Raw genomic sequence first — 14,689 nt, 5'->3', positions numbered from 1 at the left:
ATCATCCAAGCACCAAGGTTGCTGGTCGGCTAGGATGCACTGCCCTGCAGGTGACGTACAGTGTCGATCGTCAGGCACCTTTACCGGTATGGTAACTTAGCCTCTTTGGAATTCCAAGGACTGGGACCGATCGCATCATGTCCCTCCGAGATGGCAATCGAACATGTGGTTCACTATGATAAGGTGTTTCAAGACAAACAGCGGTTCGCCGAAAGCCAGTGAGTTCCGAAACGCTGGTGGCAACAGTTCGTTGCGCACACTGATAAGTCGGTTGACTTTGGTCCTTGGGTTCTTCGGGTTGATGTTGTCGTGGTGAAACGTCGGCGTGAAGACCCTGGAAGCTTGACGATGGGTGGCAAACCTTCACGCAACTGTGTAGAAAAGACATGTGGATGTAAACACGTCCAAGACTTTTGCTGCTTCCGAAGAAGTAAGGACATGGTTGTTACAATACAAAATTGTATCTACGAATACCCTCATCGTACGCAATGATTCCCTTCTTTGCGTATAACCCCCTCTTTGCAAACCATATCACAGCCCATCTTCAGTGTCACAGCACACCCATCCGTGCACCATGTATACTTTCCTCCAGACAAGCAAGTAACCTCACCCTCTTGATCACATGCCAAGCATTGTTCCATCACACGTGCAAGAGGGTCCGCAACAGCGAAGAACCGAGTCCAGTAATTTATCCGCCTTTTCGTCGCCTTGCTCTCTTCGTCTCGTCGCGCAGGAGGTGTTGCGTTATCCATACTTCTGAACAGTGATGCGTCGATTATGTCCCTGGTCTTCAGAGTGAGGACCGAAGAACTGCTAATATTACTCGCCTTTGTTTCCGTGTCTCGGGCTTTCACGGGTGCTTTCGCATCGGAAGACTGTGTGAACTTAGCCTTGCAACGTGGGTGAGCTGATATAGCAGAAAATGTAGAAGGGATTGCTACTGCCGAGGCCGTAGTACTTACGTTAGGTGGAGGGATCGGTGTTGTTGATTCTGCACTGATGCTCGTGATAGACGAAGTGGCTGAGCTACTGGGATCCAAGCTGCTCTTTGTGGGCCAGTAGAATTCGGAAGTCTCTGACCCAGAGATAACCGGTATTGCCAATGGTGTCGCTGGTATTCCAGATGCGGCACTGCTCAATACCGAGAAAGTAGGGAGGCTTCCTGACGGCATGCTCAAGGTTTCCCAGCGCGTTATCCAAGGCAAGACAGGTGTCCAAGGAACATCAGAGCTGGAATTGCCAGGTACAATATGCGACATAGTGTGGGAGCAAGTAGTACTCTTCCCCATCGGACTCGTTGGGCTGGCAGACGTCGCAAATGTGTCAGTCCCCATGGTACTGTCCGCGCTTGGAAGAGAACCAGAAGCCATGGAGGTCGGCAAAGGATCATATGTAAAAGACGGTAAGATAAGGGAGGTGGTACCAGAAGGCCATATGGGAATACCGTCGATGATGCATGGTTCGGTGGGATGGGGGCATATCAGAGTAACCGCTGTGCTAGTGGGTTTACTGTAGTCAGGTCCATCGGACGGTGCCGTCACTGAGCCTGGAGGTGGAGGGGTGGCGAAGCCGGAGGTATAATTGCCAGTCTCACGAGGTGGCACGTAAGGTGGAGTGGTTGTGGTCGTTACGGTAACCTTAACATGCTCGGTAGAACTGCCTGTTGGGGGCAGCTGGTCGGTCGCCGTAGATGTTTGACTGTTGTTCTCATCATGGGGAGTTCCCAGAGCACAGCTCACGAGCAGCGCAATAAGGCCGAGATACATATTGCTAGTGGACATGATAGTGGCGCTAATATATTGGCAAAACGTTGGGAGGATCGGTACATGTCGCGGAGGGAGAGGTATGGAAGAGTCGTTTTATCGCCAACTATCATCCACACTCGCCAAATGCATCACTGAGTTGTCCATCGACGTGTCAAATTTGTGTTGTATGATCGAAAATTGGCATCCAGCAATCAGCAGGCGAACGTGAAGGTTGTGTAAATGGAAGTATTCCCATTCAGTCGAAATGCGCGCCATGTGCATCCTCCATTCATATCCTGATCTCTGCCGCTTTTCTGAGTCGGTTCATGACCGCGGCGGCAATATCGTCACCAGTCTTATCGTCGATACCCTCCACATATATGACCTCAACGCCTTTCTTGTCGAGCTCTCTTAGTGCTGAAAATAGGCCTCTGGCAACATCCTCGGTCTTCGCACCAAGGTTGATCTCCCAAACCTGGACTGCCTCAGGCTTCACAATGTAGTGGTCGGCGTGCGGTATCTGGTGCTGAGTGACAGACCGCAGAAGGTTCGAAAGGCGCGACGGCGAGTCGTTGGCGTCTAAAGAAGCGGCCGTGTCCGGTGAAGCGCAAATTCCTGGTCCATTCGCATCCGATGTCTTCACCTTCTCGGCGCCCAAACCCAACACTTTGTCCCAACTCCTGGTCCGAATGACACCAATGCGCCTCTTGCTCTTCAGCTCGTCCGATGTAGGTTGGTTCGCGCCTGCCTCAAATAGAAGGACCGACGCCTTCGGACTATAGTGTCTGTACTTCATTCCAGGGGCGCGCGGTTTGCTCGAGTCTTCCGCTTGCTTATCCTTGTATCCGACCACTACGTTCTCCCATCCTGGGCATTGCCGTAATTGTTCCACAGTAATGCCACCCGGTCGCAGTATCGCAGGTGGGCTCGATAGTCCGTCTATGACTGTGCTTTCAACTCCCACTTCGCATGGCCCGCCATCGATTATCAGATTTAGCTTGCCGTTCAAGTCGTCGTAAACGTGTTCCGCAGCGGTGGGCGAAGGTCGTGTGGACGCGTTTGCGGATGGTGCGGCGAGTGGGCGACCGCATAGCCGTAACAAGGACAGGGCTATGATAGAACGCGGCATTCGTGCGCCGAAGGTAGGAAGGCCTGCTGTGACTTCGGGTGCGAGGATCGAATTCTCGGGAGCCGGTAAGATGATGGTAAGCGGTCCAGGCCAGAAGCGCTCAATCACCGGCCGGTAGATATCCGGTATGGGGTCCTTTCCAGCATCCTTCCCGTCTCCTACCACGTCTAGTTTGCCCAGAAGCAGCGCTCGTAGCTGAGGTAAAGAGTGTATATGGACGATCAAAGGGTTGTCGGCTGGTCGTCCTTTACTCGCGAAGATCTCCTTTACCGCCGCGCTTCTTGTCGCATCCGCGCCGAGTCCGTATACAGTCTCCGTAGGAAAGGCGACTGGGGTGTTTGTATTCACAAGCTCCTCCGCTGCTTGCTTCAGTGTTCCGGCATTAGCCTCGCCCTCTGTACCGTCGTATTCTATGTCCCATTCATCGATCAAGTCCTCCGACTTCTTGAACGTGATTTTTCCCAGTTTATGGGGATCTACGCGTCTAACGCTAGTCTCAGGCATATTTGCGACAGAGTTATCGCGTGTAGTCCGGGCGGCCGCAGTAATCGGCTCGTAGAGTTTGAATGCGGCGGGTGTGGAGAAGGTAATCGATCTTCTCAGCGTGGTAATCGGAACGCGGCGGGGCTCTGATGCAGCGACTTGCACCAAAGAACGTATTGGAACGAGTTGAAGTGAATGTTTCGTGGGTTTGACATCTGGTATGCGGGGATGGCGAGTGGGCATTAGAGTGATGACTGGTGAAAGCCAAAATTTCTCGGAACGTTGTGGGGCTCAGTTCCGATGGCACGCGACGTCATGCCGGGAGAGAACGCACCTGACGCGCTCGAGACTTTCACAACGACAACACCAACCCAGCTGTGGTCAAATGGCAATATTTGACAAACGACATGGTATTTCCTATCGTTCTTCCCCTCTGTGTGGCTTAACTACCAAAGGTGTTCGTCATCGAACCATAATTCTGACCTAGTTGCAGCCCTCTATTCTCACCAGATCCAGAGAACGTAGCGGTATTCTGATGCGTCGCAGCAACAGCCTTCTGTAACGCGCCCTGCATCTGTTCGTCATCCTTGCCCAAGGCGTCCTTCAACAAGGTTGAGAGTTCTGGTTCATTCGCAACGAGCTCCGCTGCGTCCTCGTCGCACAATCGCTCCCTCTTCTCCCTGATGCCGTCTGGGAAAGCGGATACAAGATCGGTGACTAAGCTGGTAATAGACTCGACTAGGTTGACGAATCCTTCACGCGAGAACAGTGCCCACTTCGTCTTCGCGTACAGACCGTCCTTCGCCTTGGATGCTTTGTTCGTTCTCCCCAGAGCCAGCTTGTTCATCTTATCACACAACTTCCTCATACGATCGCTAAGCTCAGGCTCTGACGATCTTCTCTCCAAACCTTTAGCCTTCTCCTCTGTGACCTGAAATAGCTTAATGATCTGCTTAAGCGTCCGTTGCGCGACCTCTTGCTCCTCGGGAGAGCAACGAAGAGGTGTTTCAGCGTCCATGTCTGTAATCCCAACCACGCTACCCCAATGAGATAACCGGATCTCGGATAGATGAAGCCGGATTCGGTGTGTCTCGAAGTCTTGGCCAAAATCTTTGGCGACACGAACGTACTGGAAGCATTCAAGAGCGTTATTGAAGAGTGCAGCAATGCCGAGAGCACCAAGTGTAAGTCCAGCCACTTCTGCCATCTTGGGATGTGCTAAGAGGATTGATAACGCAGGACGGCAAAGTTGTGACGCTTCTAGTTATAGATCTCAGCGCAGACCATCACATGGTTCTAGCAAACTGCATTATCATCACATGTTTACTATTAGTAGGTGGCTTCCCCATTCAAGTAAGACGCTCAGAAGAAGGAAATCATATCAGAACATACATTTGCGTTGTTTTGATCGAAAGCTACACGGCCGATATGTTACTTCTTCATCTTGAGAGCCCAGTCATCGATGACCTGAACCACATCTGCATGGCCTCCTGCCTCAGCTCTCATGCGGGTATTCTTGTCCCCCTTATCCTTGGTCTCGAGACTGACTCCGTTTTTGAGAAGCAGCTCTACAAGCTCTGCAAAGCCATTCTCAGCCGCAATGATGAGTGGTGTCTTCTTTTGTCCATTAGTACCATTGATCGCTACTCCTTTTGCGATAAGCAATTTCTCAGCCTGAAGGGAACCGTGTTTGGCCACAACATGGAAAGACATGCTCATGTCAACATCTCGTTGCAGGAAAAGCTCGAGAAGGCTTGCGTCGTCTGTCTCGGTAGCGGTGAGAATCATGCTATTCGTCGGTGTTGCGCCTCTCTTCAGCAGCATCTGCAGAGTTTCGTGGTTCCTGTAATGGAATGCCACTTCAATCATTCTCCTGGACGGACCGGTTCTGCCGAAGCGAACCACCAAGTCCCCGCTCGAACCGAAAGAATCCAATAAGAGCTCAAAGACAGATGAAGACACGTTAGAGACCACGGCACGAAGCAGGAACTTCATTTCTCGCTCGCTTTGATGACCGACCCTGCTGATTCTTGGTAGGAGAAATCGAATCACATCTTCATGGCCACGCATAATCGCTGATTCCAAGCCATAGTCCAGGTAAAGATGCAGGTTCATGGTTTGGGATAACAAGATCTCTACAAGCTGCATGCTGCCTCCAAAACAGGCTGCAACGAAGGCAGGCGTAGAAACTTCCCAGCTCTCATACACGTCTGATGGGGGACTGATTGCATTTGTGTCAGCTCCAGCGTCTAGTAGTACATACACAACGTCTTCGAGACCTTGACTGCATGTATCCCAGAGCGCTGTTTCGTTTTCGCATTCTCCAGTCAGAACATTGATTGCTCTGGCGTTTGGGTTGCCTCCATGAGCAAGGAAATATCTGAGGATAGAGATGTGACCTTTAGCTGCCGCGATAAAGACTGATCTATCGTCTATGGGTGCACCTTGATCACACAACCAAATGATCGCGTCTTTGTGACCTCTCAGTGTAGCGTGATTTAGTGGAGATTGTCCTAGATGATCCAAGAGGTTTACCACATTGGAACGCGTTATGGTAGAAAAGTGCTCCATCCACGGCAGAATACCCAGAGCTGCTGAAAGGTGAAGTGGAAGGATGGTCTCCTGCTCCTTAAGGTCGGAAGCTATATCGGGATCACTGAAAACGGCAGCCATTCCCCGTTTCACAGCGGCGTTTATTGCCATTCGGAATGAACACCACCAGCTGGTATATGCCATGCCATCTTTTTTGAAGAAGGTACCGTCTCTCCTGTCCAATATATCCATAGCCAGGTCTTTTTCAAGGAGCCTCGCATGGTTTGGCCAGTAAACCGTGGCGTATGATGTCAGAGGAACACGCGCATTCACGGGTCCATCATCACAGAACCAGTGGTTCTTATCGGACAGATTATTGTAGAGATAATCCAAGCAGGTGTGCGCGATTTGGTAGTGTACTTCACCTGCCTGACCGAAAAACGGCTGAATGTCGGCAGCGTTATCCGCCCCGCTCGACTGAAATAGGTGTTCTTTTAATGAGTAATGAACCAGGTCGACCGTAGACTTGTGAGTAGTATCGGGGGAATGTCTGATGATGAGCAAAGACTTACACCATGTGATACGATCATTGAGTCTCTGCTCCACTGATATGGTTTCTGACCCACGAATGACCAGCACCGCTGCTAGCTCAGCCAAGCTCATCGGTCTCATCGCTTGTGCTACCCAATGCAGCAGCTTGATACAATCTGAGCGATACTGCGGGTTTGGGTGTACCTGGCGAAGAATTCTGTTGTAGAGTGGGCCAAGTCCAGTAGGAAACTCGGCTAGCGAACTCTCGATCTCAGTAGGCGTCTCTTTGACCGACAGTTCGCCCATTACGCAACCAATCCAAAGGAATGAGTTGCCCGAACGGGACCGCAGGCTTTCTTTGACTTGACTCTGTAGCGCTAGTGTGCAACCGGGCACCAGATTTGCCATATCAGCGACTCGCGCATCGATGAATCGGGTGATGCTCTCGTTGTAGCCCGGGTCTTGTATGGTGTCTAGGTCGATTTTGGACGAAAATTTCATGCTTGCGATATTCCGACTCGCAACTAAAACCTTCACGTCTCTCAAAACATTGCCGGAGCTGTCGGTATGAAGGCTGGACAACTTTCGTGCCATCCAACGAGCTGTGTCGTCATCGCACTCGTCAAGCCCGTCGATCAAATACACCAGACCTCCAAGTTCCTGCTCGTGCAGTAGCTCGGTGACGATTCGCCAAAGGGCTTCGCGCGACTGTATCGTAGCCTTCGCTCGCCGCTCTTCCTGAAAGTAAGGGAAGATCTTGCTGTGTAGACCTCGTTTTCGCTCGATGATTTGATGTATTAGAGTGCGGAGGATTGCACATGCCGAATTGCGATTTGTATCCCGATGGTCGCAGAAGAAGTATGCGAAGACTCGATTGCGAACATTGCATCGGTCCTTGAGCAAGCCCGTGATGTAAACCGAAAGCATTGTTTTGCCCTTCCCAGGCCCACCTGCAATCCATAGTGTCCTGGATGATGATCCGTTCAGCCACTCCGCGAAGGTTTGGTCTTGCCAAAGCCAATCGCATGTGCCAGAAACGGGGCTACCCTTAGTGTTCTCGACATAATCGCGGTCAACATCAGGGTCTGTTACCCAGAGCGCTTTGGTACACTTGTCGAATCGCTGCTCATCGGTATGGCATCCGGACTCATGGTTAATATTTCCGAAGTTCTGGCCTACCATGATACCATTATTGATATTGGCGATCAGGTTCGCAGTGTTTCGTACCGTCATGTCTGCCATGGTGGTGGGGCGATAGGCAAGATCTCCTCAGTGACGAGTCATCTTATCTTAAAGTCGCAGAGGACAACAAACATAAGACCTTACACAAACCTCCTGTCCGTTTGCTAATTCAGAACCACGTATGTCAACATGGTGACATGTTGAATCATTTTAAGGGTGACTTTGCATGCTGCACTGAGCGGCCCAGACCGTAAATATCCTGAAGCCGTGCGACCTATGAAATTAAACGAAGGCCAGGGCATGAAAATGTTTATGTAGTTGCAAGCAGCAATATACTGCTACATAATGTCAACAATAGTGTGTGGGAAATACATTTGCATCGCGATTATTTACCATCTTACTCAGTCGCGTAGTGCCTGCGTTCTAAGACCAGCACATTTAACAAGCGAGAGTAGTTGTAAGTGGCGCATCAAAGGATGAGAGTCTACACCGATCGTTTCACACTCGCTCTTTCTGCTTGTTCTTTGCTGCCCAACGAACGGGCAGCAAGCCCCCTTCATCACTGATGCAGGTGGACCTACATGAGCACCTAGCTAGTCAACCATCTCCCCGTCAGATACCACTAAATTGAGGATATCAAGACCAGGAAGCTGCCAAATAATATCACTGAGTAAAGTCCAAAAACTTTTCCCAAAGGCTCGCATCACGAAAAGCCTTTCCGTGTCCTGTGAACATAAGAGAAGATTCGGCGAAGTTCCCGAGGCTCTTGGGCTAGTGGTACTGAGAAGATATGCGGGGATGGCTTCAGAGCCTCGGGAGTCTTACGGACGTATAGGCAACGGCGATAGACTGCACACACTGCCGAACGCTTGGTGCTACTGTCTCCTTAGGTGACTGTTATTAGGGACCGAACATCGTGCCAAGCCTTGGTGCCGTTTACACTTTGTAGTATTTGAGATTAGTGACAGATGCGTGGGTAGTGACGATTGAGTCTTGGAAGAGTAAGAGGCCTGTATGGTGGCGAGGCTGACGGCACTTGCAGACCTTGCGCATCAAATTGCCCAGACTATGGGTGTGGACGGACCTTCTCATCGCATAGTTTGAGCCTCGTGTTCTTGCCGGAGCTTGCGAAGTTCGTCGTCCTATGGAGAGACGACGTTGGAAAAAGTGCTTCTCTACCTATGGAACTCGGTCGTATGGGAATGCCAAAATGACTGCACTGCGACGCGACAAACTTCCCCAAATGGACTGGTTATGGGGTGGTGGATGTAAGACAGCTCACTGATGAACTCATGGCCTACTGGTGAGCAGTAAGCAAGACCACTGATTGGCGAGACCTGTTCGGTAGTTGTTCGGCAACTGAGGGTTATCCGGTACACTTTCCCCTGAAAACTACCTAGGTAGATTACTAATTACTCATTATCTGGAGAAGACGCCGATGCCATGTAAGGGTCGCCGGCGCAGGGCGCTGTTGCTGGGACTATTAGCCAATAGCATGGTTCTCGTATGTCAGAAGTGCCAGTCGTGGATCTTCCCAAGCACCAGCCGGGCAATTTGATGGTCGATCTGAACCACGGAATGAACGAGACCCGGGGTAGTTTCCGCTAGCGTCGCGCTAAATAACGATTTCGTCGAGCTTATCTCTACACTTGCGCTGGACGCCACGCCGCTCCGTCATTTTGATCAGATTCACACGGTGCCTTCCGTCTATAGCGCATGTTGCCAGTGGGTCAAACGGACTTGCGTCGTGGAGCCTATTCACATCTTGACAGGCAGTTTGCGGAGTTCCACCGGGTCTGTCCGCCAAGTGCCACTTTTGGCGTGCCAACAATCAATGTTTTTTCATCAAAAGAAGAACTAAAGTCATCTCCAGGCTCCGGACAAGCGGACGGTAATAACAAAAAAGAAGTTGGCTAGGGGTATGTCGTGGATGGCATCCATCATCGCTGGTTGCACCGCGCGGGAACTACCCGATGTAGGAAACTGAATTGTTTCCCATCGGATGACGCATCCTCCAATTCATTTCGCGTCAAGAAGACTTCTGTAATCCACGTCAAGAGAAATTGAAAGCTGTAGGAGACTACTAGAGGATCTTCGCAACTTCACTTACACTCCCCGCAACAGTCATGACTCGCCGTGGTGCTGCTCTAACTTGGATCTATCCCCAGTCGCCTCTCAAGAGAACACTGCAAATTCCCAGCACCTCCTTGTCTAAGGCCTTTTCACTACTACATCGGCATGACTAGGCAAACAAGAGGGTCTCGAAGGACACTCTGTCATTCCTGGACTTCTTTCGCAGCCAACTCAGGGTCTGACTATACTGCTGATCACGGAATGGCATCCGTTGTCCTTCAATAGCGCATTGCCGCTCGTAGCTCCAGTCTTGGCGACTATACCCCAGCCATGTGAGCCTTGCAGATCGACGTGGGCGATTACTATCTTCGGACGGTTCTACGACTACCCCGGATAATGGATTATGGTCGCCACCGCGACTGTTGGGTGCACACTGACAGAGTAGTCCATGTACTAGCGGATCAACCATGAGAAGATACTCGAATTCGTTCGAGACCGAAGACACCGGCTATGAGGAGCGTTGGGAGTGACCCGTAACTCCACAGTGGGGAACTTACGCTAGTCTGCAGCCGTGGATGCAAAGAAATATAAGATAGACGAGATCTGCTCACTATCATCAGCATCTTCTCACCCTCCATCACTGCATTACACAATGTTTGCGAAGACATCTCTCGTGCTCCTTACCGGACCAGCTCTGCTGGTCTCGGCTTTCCCCGAGATAGCTCGTATGGTCGCTGAGAAGCGCATCCAAGAGCGTCAAACAACGCCACAAATTATCGAGTTCCCAGAATACCCAGGCACACCCAACCACGCCCTCTTCAACCAATTCGACCCTGCCCTCCAACTCGTCAACACATCTGGCGAGCACGAGTGGCGCGCCCCAGGCAAAGGAGATATCCGCGGTCCTTGTGCCGGCCTCAACGCCGCCGCAAACCACGGCTACATCCAGCGCGACGGTGTCGTCGATGCAGCAAGCATCAACACCGGTCTCTGGCAAGCTTTCGGCCTCGACAAGACAGCCACCATCTTCCTCGAGACCGCAACGGCCTTCTTCAACGGCGACCCCATCTCCGGCCGCTGGAGCATCGGTCCCCATTCAGACAAGACCAGTTCTCTTCCTCCACTGGTCGGTGACCTCCTTGGCAACGAAACAGGAATCTGCGCATACGGCCATCTAAGAAGTGAGGGCGATGCCAGTATCACCCGTGGCGATTGGCTCGCACCTGAGATGAACTCCAACTGCCGCTCCTACCCGCAATACATGCAAGAGCTCTTTGACCTTTCCAACCAGCGTGCAGGAGGTCTGATCACGCCCCGAGTCCTCGCTGAGCACTCCAACAACCGCAAAAAGCACAGCATCGCTACCAACCCATTCTACTTCAGTCCCGCGTACGCTGGTGTTGCATTCACCTTTGGCGCACACATGTTCGCGTACCATTTGCTTGCGAACCACAGCGCTGAAGCTCCCCGCGGATTCCTGACGCAAGATGTATTCATGGACTTCTTCAGCTACAAGCGCGACGCCAGCGGTGCGTTGACGTACAAGTACGGCTATGAGCGTATCCCAGACAACTGGTACAAGCGCCACCCGCTCGACCCATGGACGCTTGCAGACATTGGTGTCTCGACCGCACAGCAATGTGCCGCGTACCCGTTGAACTGCCAAGTCGGTGGCAACACGGGCGCCGTAAACAGTTTCTCGGGCGTCAACCTGGGTGACATTACTGGCGGCTTCATCAACTTCGCAGAGGACTTGAACGACCCCAAGAAGATGGGCTGCTTCATCGCGCAGGCCGTGCAGGCGGATACCCCGTCTTTCTTGAGCAAGCTTCTTGGAGGTGCTGCTCTGACTGCTGCTTTGGCTGCTGTTGATAGTCGTCTTGGGCCGGCGCTGCAGCCGCTTAAGGACCTAGGCGGCGGATGCCAGGGCGTGCCAGCGGGCAGGAGTATGTTCGACTATGGCATCAACTTCCCCGGTGCCACTCTTGAGACCGAAGGCCCGAGGTCCGGACAATAGATTTGGTCTGTAGTGTCAGGTGTAGATAGCTCATAGATAAGAGTATTAGTTGTATCGAACTACAAATTCCCTAGTCTTAGATTGACTCTGAATTATGCAGGTGAAAACTGTGAGGCGTAGTAGCAAGACTGCTTTTAGCACGGGAGTGGGCAGCATCTGCTTCCACGCTTCTTTTAATCTGTTGAGGACACTCGTCTCACACAACGGTTGAAGTGTCAACGGACTGTATCGTGAATTTACCCAAAAGTAAAATGCGGTCCTGTCTCAACAATGATCCAGATCAGACCCGCCATACATGCGCAATCGACAGAAGATGTGAGCAGAAAGGAGGTGTCGCGCCTGCCAGAACTCGAGATTCTAGACCCACATCTTCTTCATCCCCATTGGCCCTGCTCGGCTCCTCCAACGGCCTAGCCCCGCACTAGCCCCAGCTAGTGCGGCGGCATCGCTGAACCCTGAATCCCCATCCCAACTTCCTCAAAACTCCCCTTCCGAGTCGTCCCACCCCTGCTATCGCCCTCCAATATCCAGCGATAGCAATTACTTTTTTCAATCATGCCTTCTGCAGCCGATATCCTCAGCGATCCTGAAATCGCGCAAGCATACGAAGACGTGCGCTCTGACAAATCCGAGACCACGTGGCTCATCTTGAAGGTACATCCGATAATGCGCCCGAACAGTTTTGTTCACCGAGACGAGATCGAAGGCGTGAAGTAAGCAACTATGAGAAATCTGACGGCTGACCATCCCCAGTATGCATCCGCAACCTCAGATAACCTCAAACTCGCCGGCACAGGAAGCGGCGACATTGCCGAGATGACGGAGAGTCTTGGCGACGACGAAGCAGCATACGCCTACGTGCGCATGAAGCTAGGAAACGACGAGTACAGCGAGCGCGTCAAGTTTGCTTTTGTTGTTTGGCAAGGTCTGTCATGTCTCCTTACCCCGATGTCCACGTTCTGAGACATTTCTAGGACCCCAAACAAAGGTGATGCGCAAAGCCAAGATGAGCTTCCAGAGTGGTCAGGTCAAGCAGGTCATCCGTACCTATGCTGTGGAGATCCAGACAGGGGATAAGAAAGATTTGGAGGAAGAGGCTGTGACGATGAAGCTTAGGAAAGCTATGGGTGCGAATTGTGAGTATACGTTTTGCTATTTGTGTTGATGGAGGAGCATTCGAAATTTGGTACAAGACCAGAACATGATGATGTAGGATGTGTGTGCTAATCTTTTGAACAGATGATCGCCAGAAAACAAACTACTAGAGTATCTTATGCCATACGGTAACGAATTAATCCGACTGCACGAGTCGACCTAGGGTGTCGTACGGTGGTATCACATTGCCTTCGATGCCTTGCGTCTTGCACAATCCCAATAGCTGCTCTTTAGGCTCGTCTCTAAGCCAGTACCACGTTAACATCCGGGTTCCCACGTCATATGTCAATTTCCTTAGACGCGGTGTCGCGGCCTTCCACTCCGGCTCCCGATCTTGTACCCATTTGCAAGAGTCACCCTCGTGAGAGATAACCCCACCTGAGGCTAGTGTTTGACCCGCAAGGTATTGTCGGAAGATAGCCATGGCCTGGATATCTTCAAAGCGCATTTCGAGTGCCTCATATGCGGAGAGGTCATTCGTGATTGTCAACGTTTCGAGCGTCGGAGGGAGATGTTTCGCTAGGTTTGGCGTATTATTCATACCAAACAGCACCGGGAATGAAGCAGTCAAAGTCGTGAGAACGGGGAAATCGTGTAGTGGACCTAGACCTTCTCTTACAGGTTCCGCGGCGTCGGTTGGGAGGTCATCGCTACCATCGTTATTATAGTGCTTGTAACGCACGGTCAGATCGGTAAGCGTGTCGCGAATATGCCGTAGTGTATCCTTCAAGATCGACAAACGGAGAGGTGGGTGGTCTGGATGCAAACAGCAATCGTAGTAGAAGACCTTGACGTTGGGCGTCTGCCTAAGCAGGTACTGGATAGTGAGAGGATCCATCGAAGAGGGGGTAAGACGGAGAGTCGTCAGTGTCTGCGATAGAGGAGGTGTCTCTAGTGGCCATTCAAACGAGCCGTCCACTCCATCTCCCTCGTCCCATAGTCCGCCATAGTTATCATAGTCGCCCTCTCTCAATGAGCACGTGATAAGGTCGAGCGACTCTATCGCCGGCAGATAGAAGAAGTGAAGTAGAGTCTCTTGCTCGCTCCAGAAACTACGCTCCCACGTTGCGGCCGCCCCCTCCGTCTCTTCCAAGGTAACGCACACAATTTTCAACTTGGCGAACCATACTGGTTGTCCATCATCTGCTTCCGACGCTGCAGCATTCTTCATGATGGCATACTTCATCATTGCAGGAAACCACCGATTACCCAAGAAGAATCCCCACTCCATAGTCAAGGATTCCAAATGCGCTTGACATGTACCGACGAGAAGTGCGATCAACATATGCTGCGCCTGTTGTCTCCAGCCATGGCCCCACGTCTGGAACCCTTCCTCTTTTACATGAGCCTTGAAGATCTCATTTTCCCACTCTTTGCCACTCGCATCATACTCAAAGTCTGGGAAGATATCTCCGGCAACGTCTAAGTAGCCGTACTCAATACATCCCTTGGCGCAGAACTCCAATCTCTTAATCAGCTGGATGTATTTGGGCTTCTTGGTGAGCGTGCAGATCAGAGACTGTATTTTAGGCGCTTTCTCGGTTCTTCTTTGCATGCCGCGCTGCGGTCCTCTGGTTTCTTTTGAATAGGTGTTGTCCCACGTGAGAGTGACGGTGTGGTACGCTGCCGGTATGGCGACCGCATGGAGGGCCTTGCATGTTTGAGCTAGGTTGATGATGGCGCGGCTACCAAGATCGGCGAGTATGAAATCGAGTAGTTCAGCAGGAAGCTCGGTGATTGATGCCATCCTGATTTCTTCGAGAAAGAGTGAGGGCGAGGTATAGGCGTGAAGGAAGACTGAAGGTGCAGACTCGGATATAAGGGAATTAGGCAGCCGTGTCA

The 14,689-nt window shown here is 51.5% G+C and overlaps 6 protein-coding genes across 6 annotated transcripts; 2 read left to right on the top strand and 4 right to left on the bottom strand.

Moving 5' to 3' along the window:
* Window positions 1-2,034: 2,034 nt before the first annotated feature.
* On the bottom strand, window positions 2,035-4,564 carry J4E88_008348 (uncharacterized protein; the record flags this gene model as incomplete). Its single annotated transcript, XM_049401958.1, has 3 exons — window positions 2,035-3,572; window positions 3,865-4,486; window positions 4,556-4,564. The coding sequence occupies 3 exons, from the start codon at window positions 4,562-4,564 to the stop codon at window positions 2,035-2,037; spliced, it is 2,169 nt and encodes a 722-aa protein (XP_049252496.1).
* Window positions 4,565-4,788: 224 nt separating this feature from the next.
* Window positions 4,789-5,226, bottom strand: J4E88_008347 (uncharacterized protein; the record flags this gene model as incomplete). Its single annotated transcript, XM_049401957.1, has 2 exons — window positions 4,789-5,181; window positions 5,218-5,226. The coding sequence occupies 2 exons, from the start codon at window positions 5,224-5,226 to the stop codon at window positions 4,789-4,791; spliced, it is 402 nt and encodes a 133-aa protein (XP_049252495.1).
* A 1,157-nt stretch (window positions 5,227-6,383) lies between these two features.
* J4E88_008346 (uncharacterized protein) lies at window positions 6,384-7,653 on the bottom strand (the record flags this gene model as incomplete). The annotated part of the gene is made up of 3 exons (XM_049401956.1): window positions 6,384-6,439; window positions 6,462-7,542; window positions 7,648-7,653. 3 exons carry the CDS (start codon window positions 7,651-7,653, stop codon window positions 6,384-6,386), a joined length of 1,143 nt encoding a protein of 380 aa, XP_049252494.1.
* Window positions 7,654-10,327: 2,674 nt separating this feature from the next.
* On the top strand, window positions 10,328-11,692 carry J4E88_008345 (uncharacterized protein; the record flags this gene model as incomplete). The annotated part of the gene is made up of 1 exon (XM_049401955.1): window positions 10,328-11,692. The coding sequence occupies one exon, from the start codon at window positions 10,328-10,330 to the stop codon at window positions 11,690-11,692; it is 1,365 nt and encodes a 454-aa protein (XP_049252493.1).
* A 555-nt stretch (window positions 11,693-12,247) lies between these two features.
* On the top strand, window positions 12,248-12,957 carry J4E88_008344 (uncharacterized protein; the record flags this gene model as incomplete). Its single annotated transcript, XM_049401954.1, has 4 exons — window positions 12,248-12,346; window positions 12,446-12,617; window positions 12,667-12,828; window positions 12,932-12,957. The coding sequence occupies 4 exons, from the start codon at window positions 12,248-12,250 to the stop codon at window positions 12,955-12,957; spliced, it is 459 nt and encodes a 152-aa protein (XP_049252492.1).
* Window positions 12,958-12,983: 26 nt separating this feature from the next.
* J4E88_008343 (uncharacterized protein) lies at window positions 12,984-14,594 on the bottom strand (the record flags this gene model as incomplete). Its single annotated transcript, XM_049401953.1, has 1 exon — window positions 12,984-14,594. The coding sequence occupies one exon, from the start codon at window positions 14,592-14,594 to the stop codon at window positions 12,984-12,986; it is 1,611 nt and encodes a 536-aa protein (XP_049252491.1).
* Between the last annotated feature and the right edge of the window lie 95 nt (window positions 14,595-14,689).

This window comes from Alternaria novae-zelandiae (genome assembly GCF_023758075.1).
Source record: "Alternaria novae-zelandiae strain BMP 2774 chromosome Unknown scaffold_18, whole genome shotgun sequence".
NCBI classification, from domain to species: Eukaryota; Fungi; Ascomycota; class Dothideomycetes; order Pleosporales; family Pleosporaceae; genus Alternaria; species Alternaria novae-zelandiae.
Note: the sequence above shows the minus strand (reverse complement) of the source record. Positions and strands in the feature narration are given on the sequence as shown.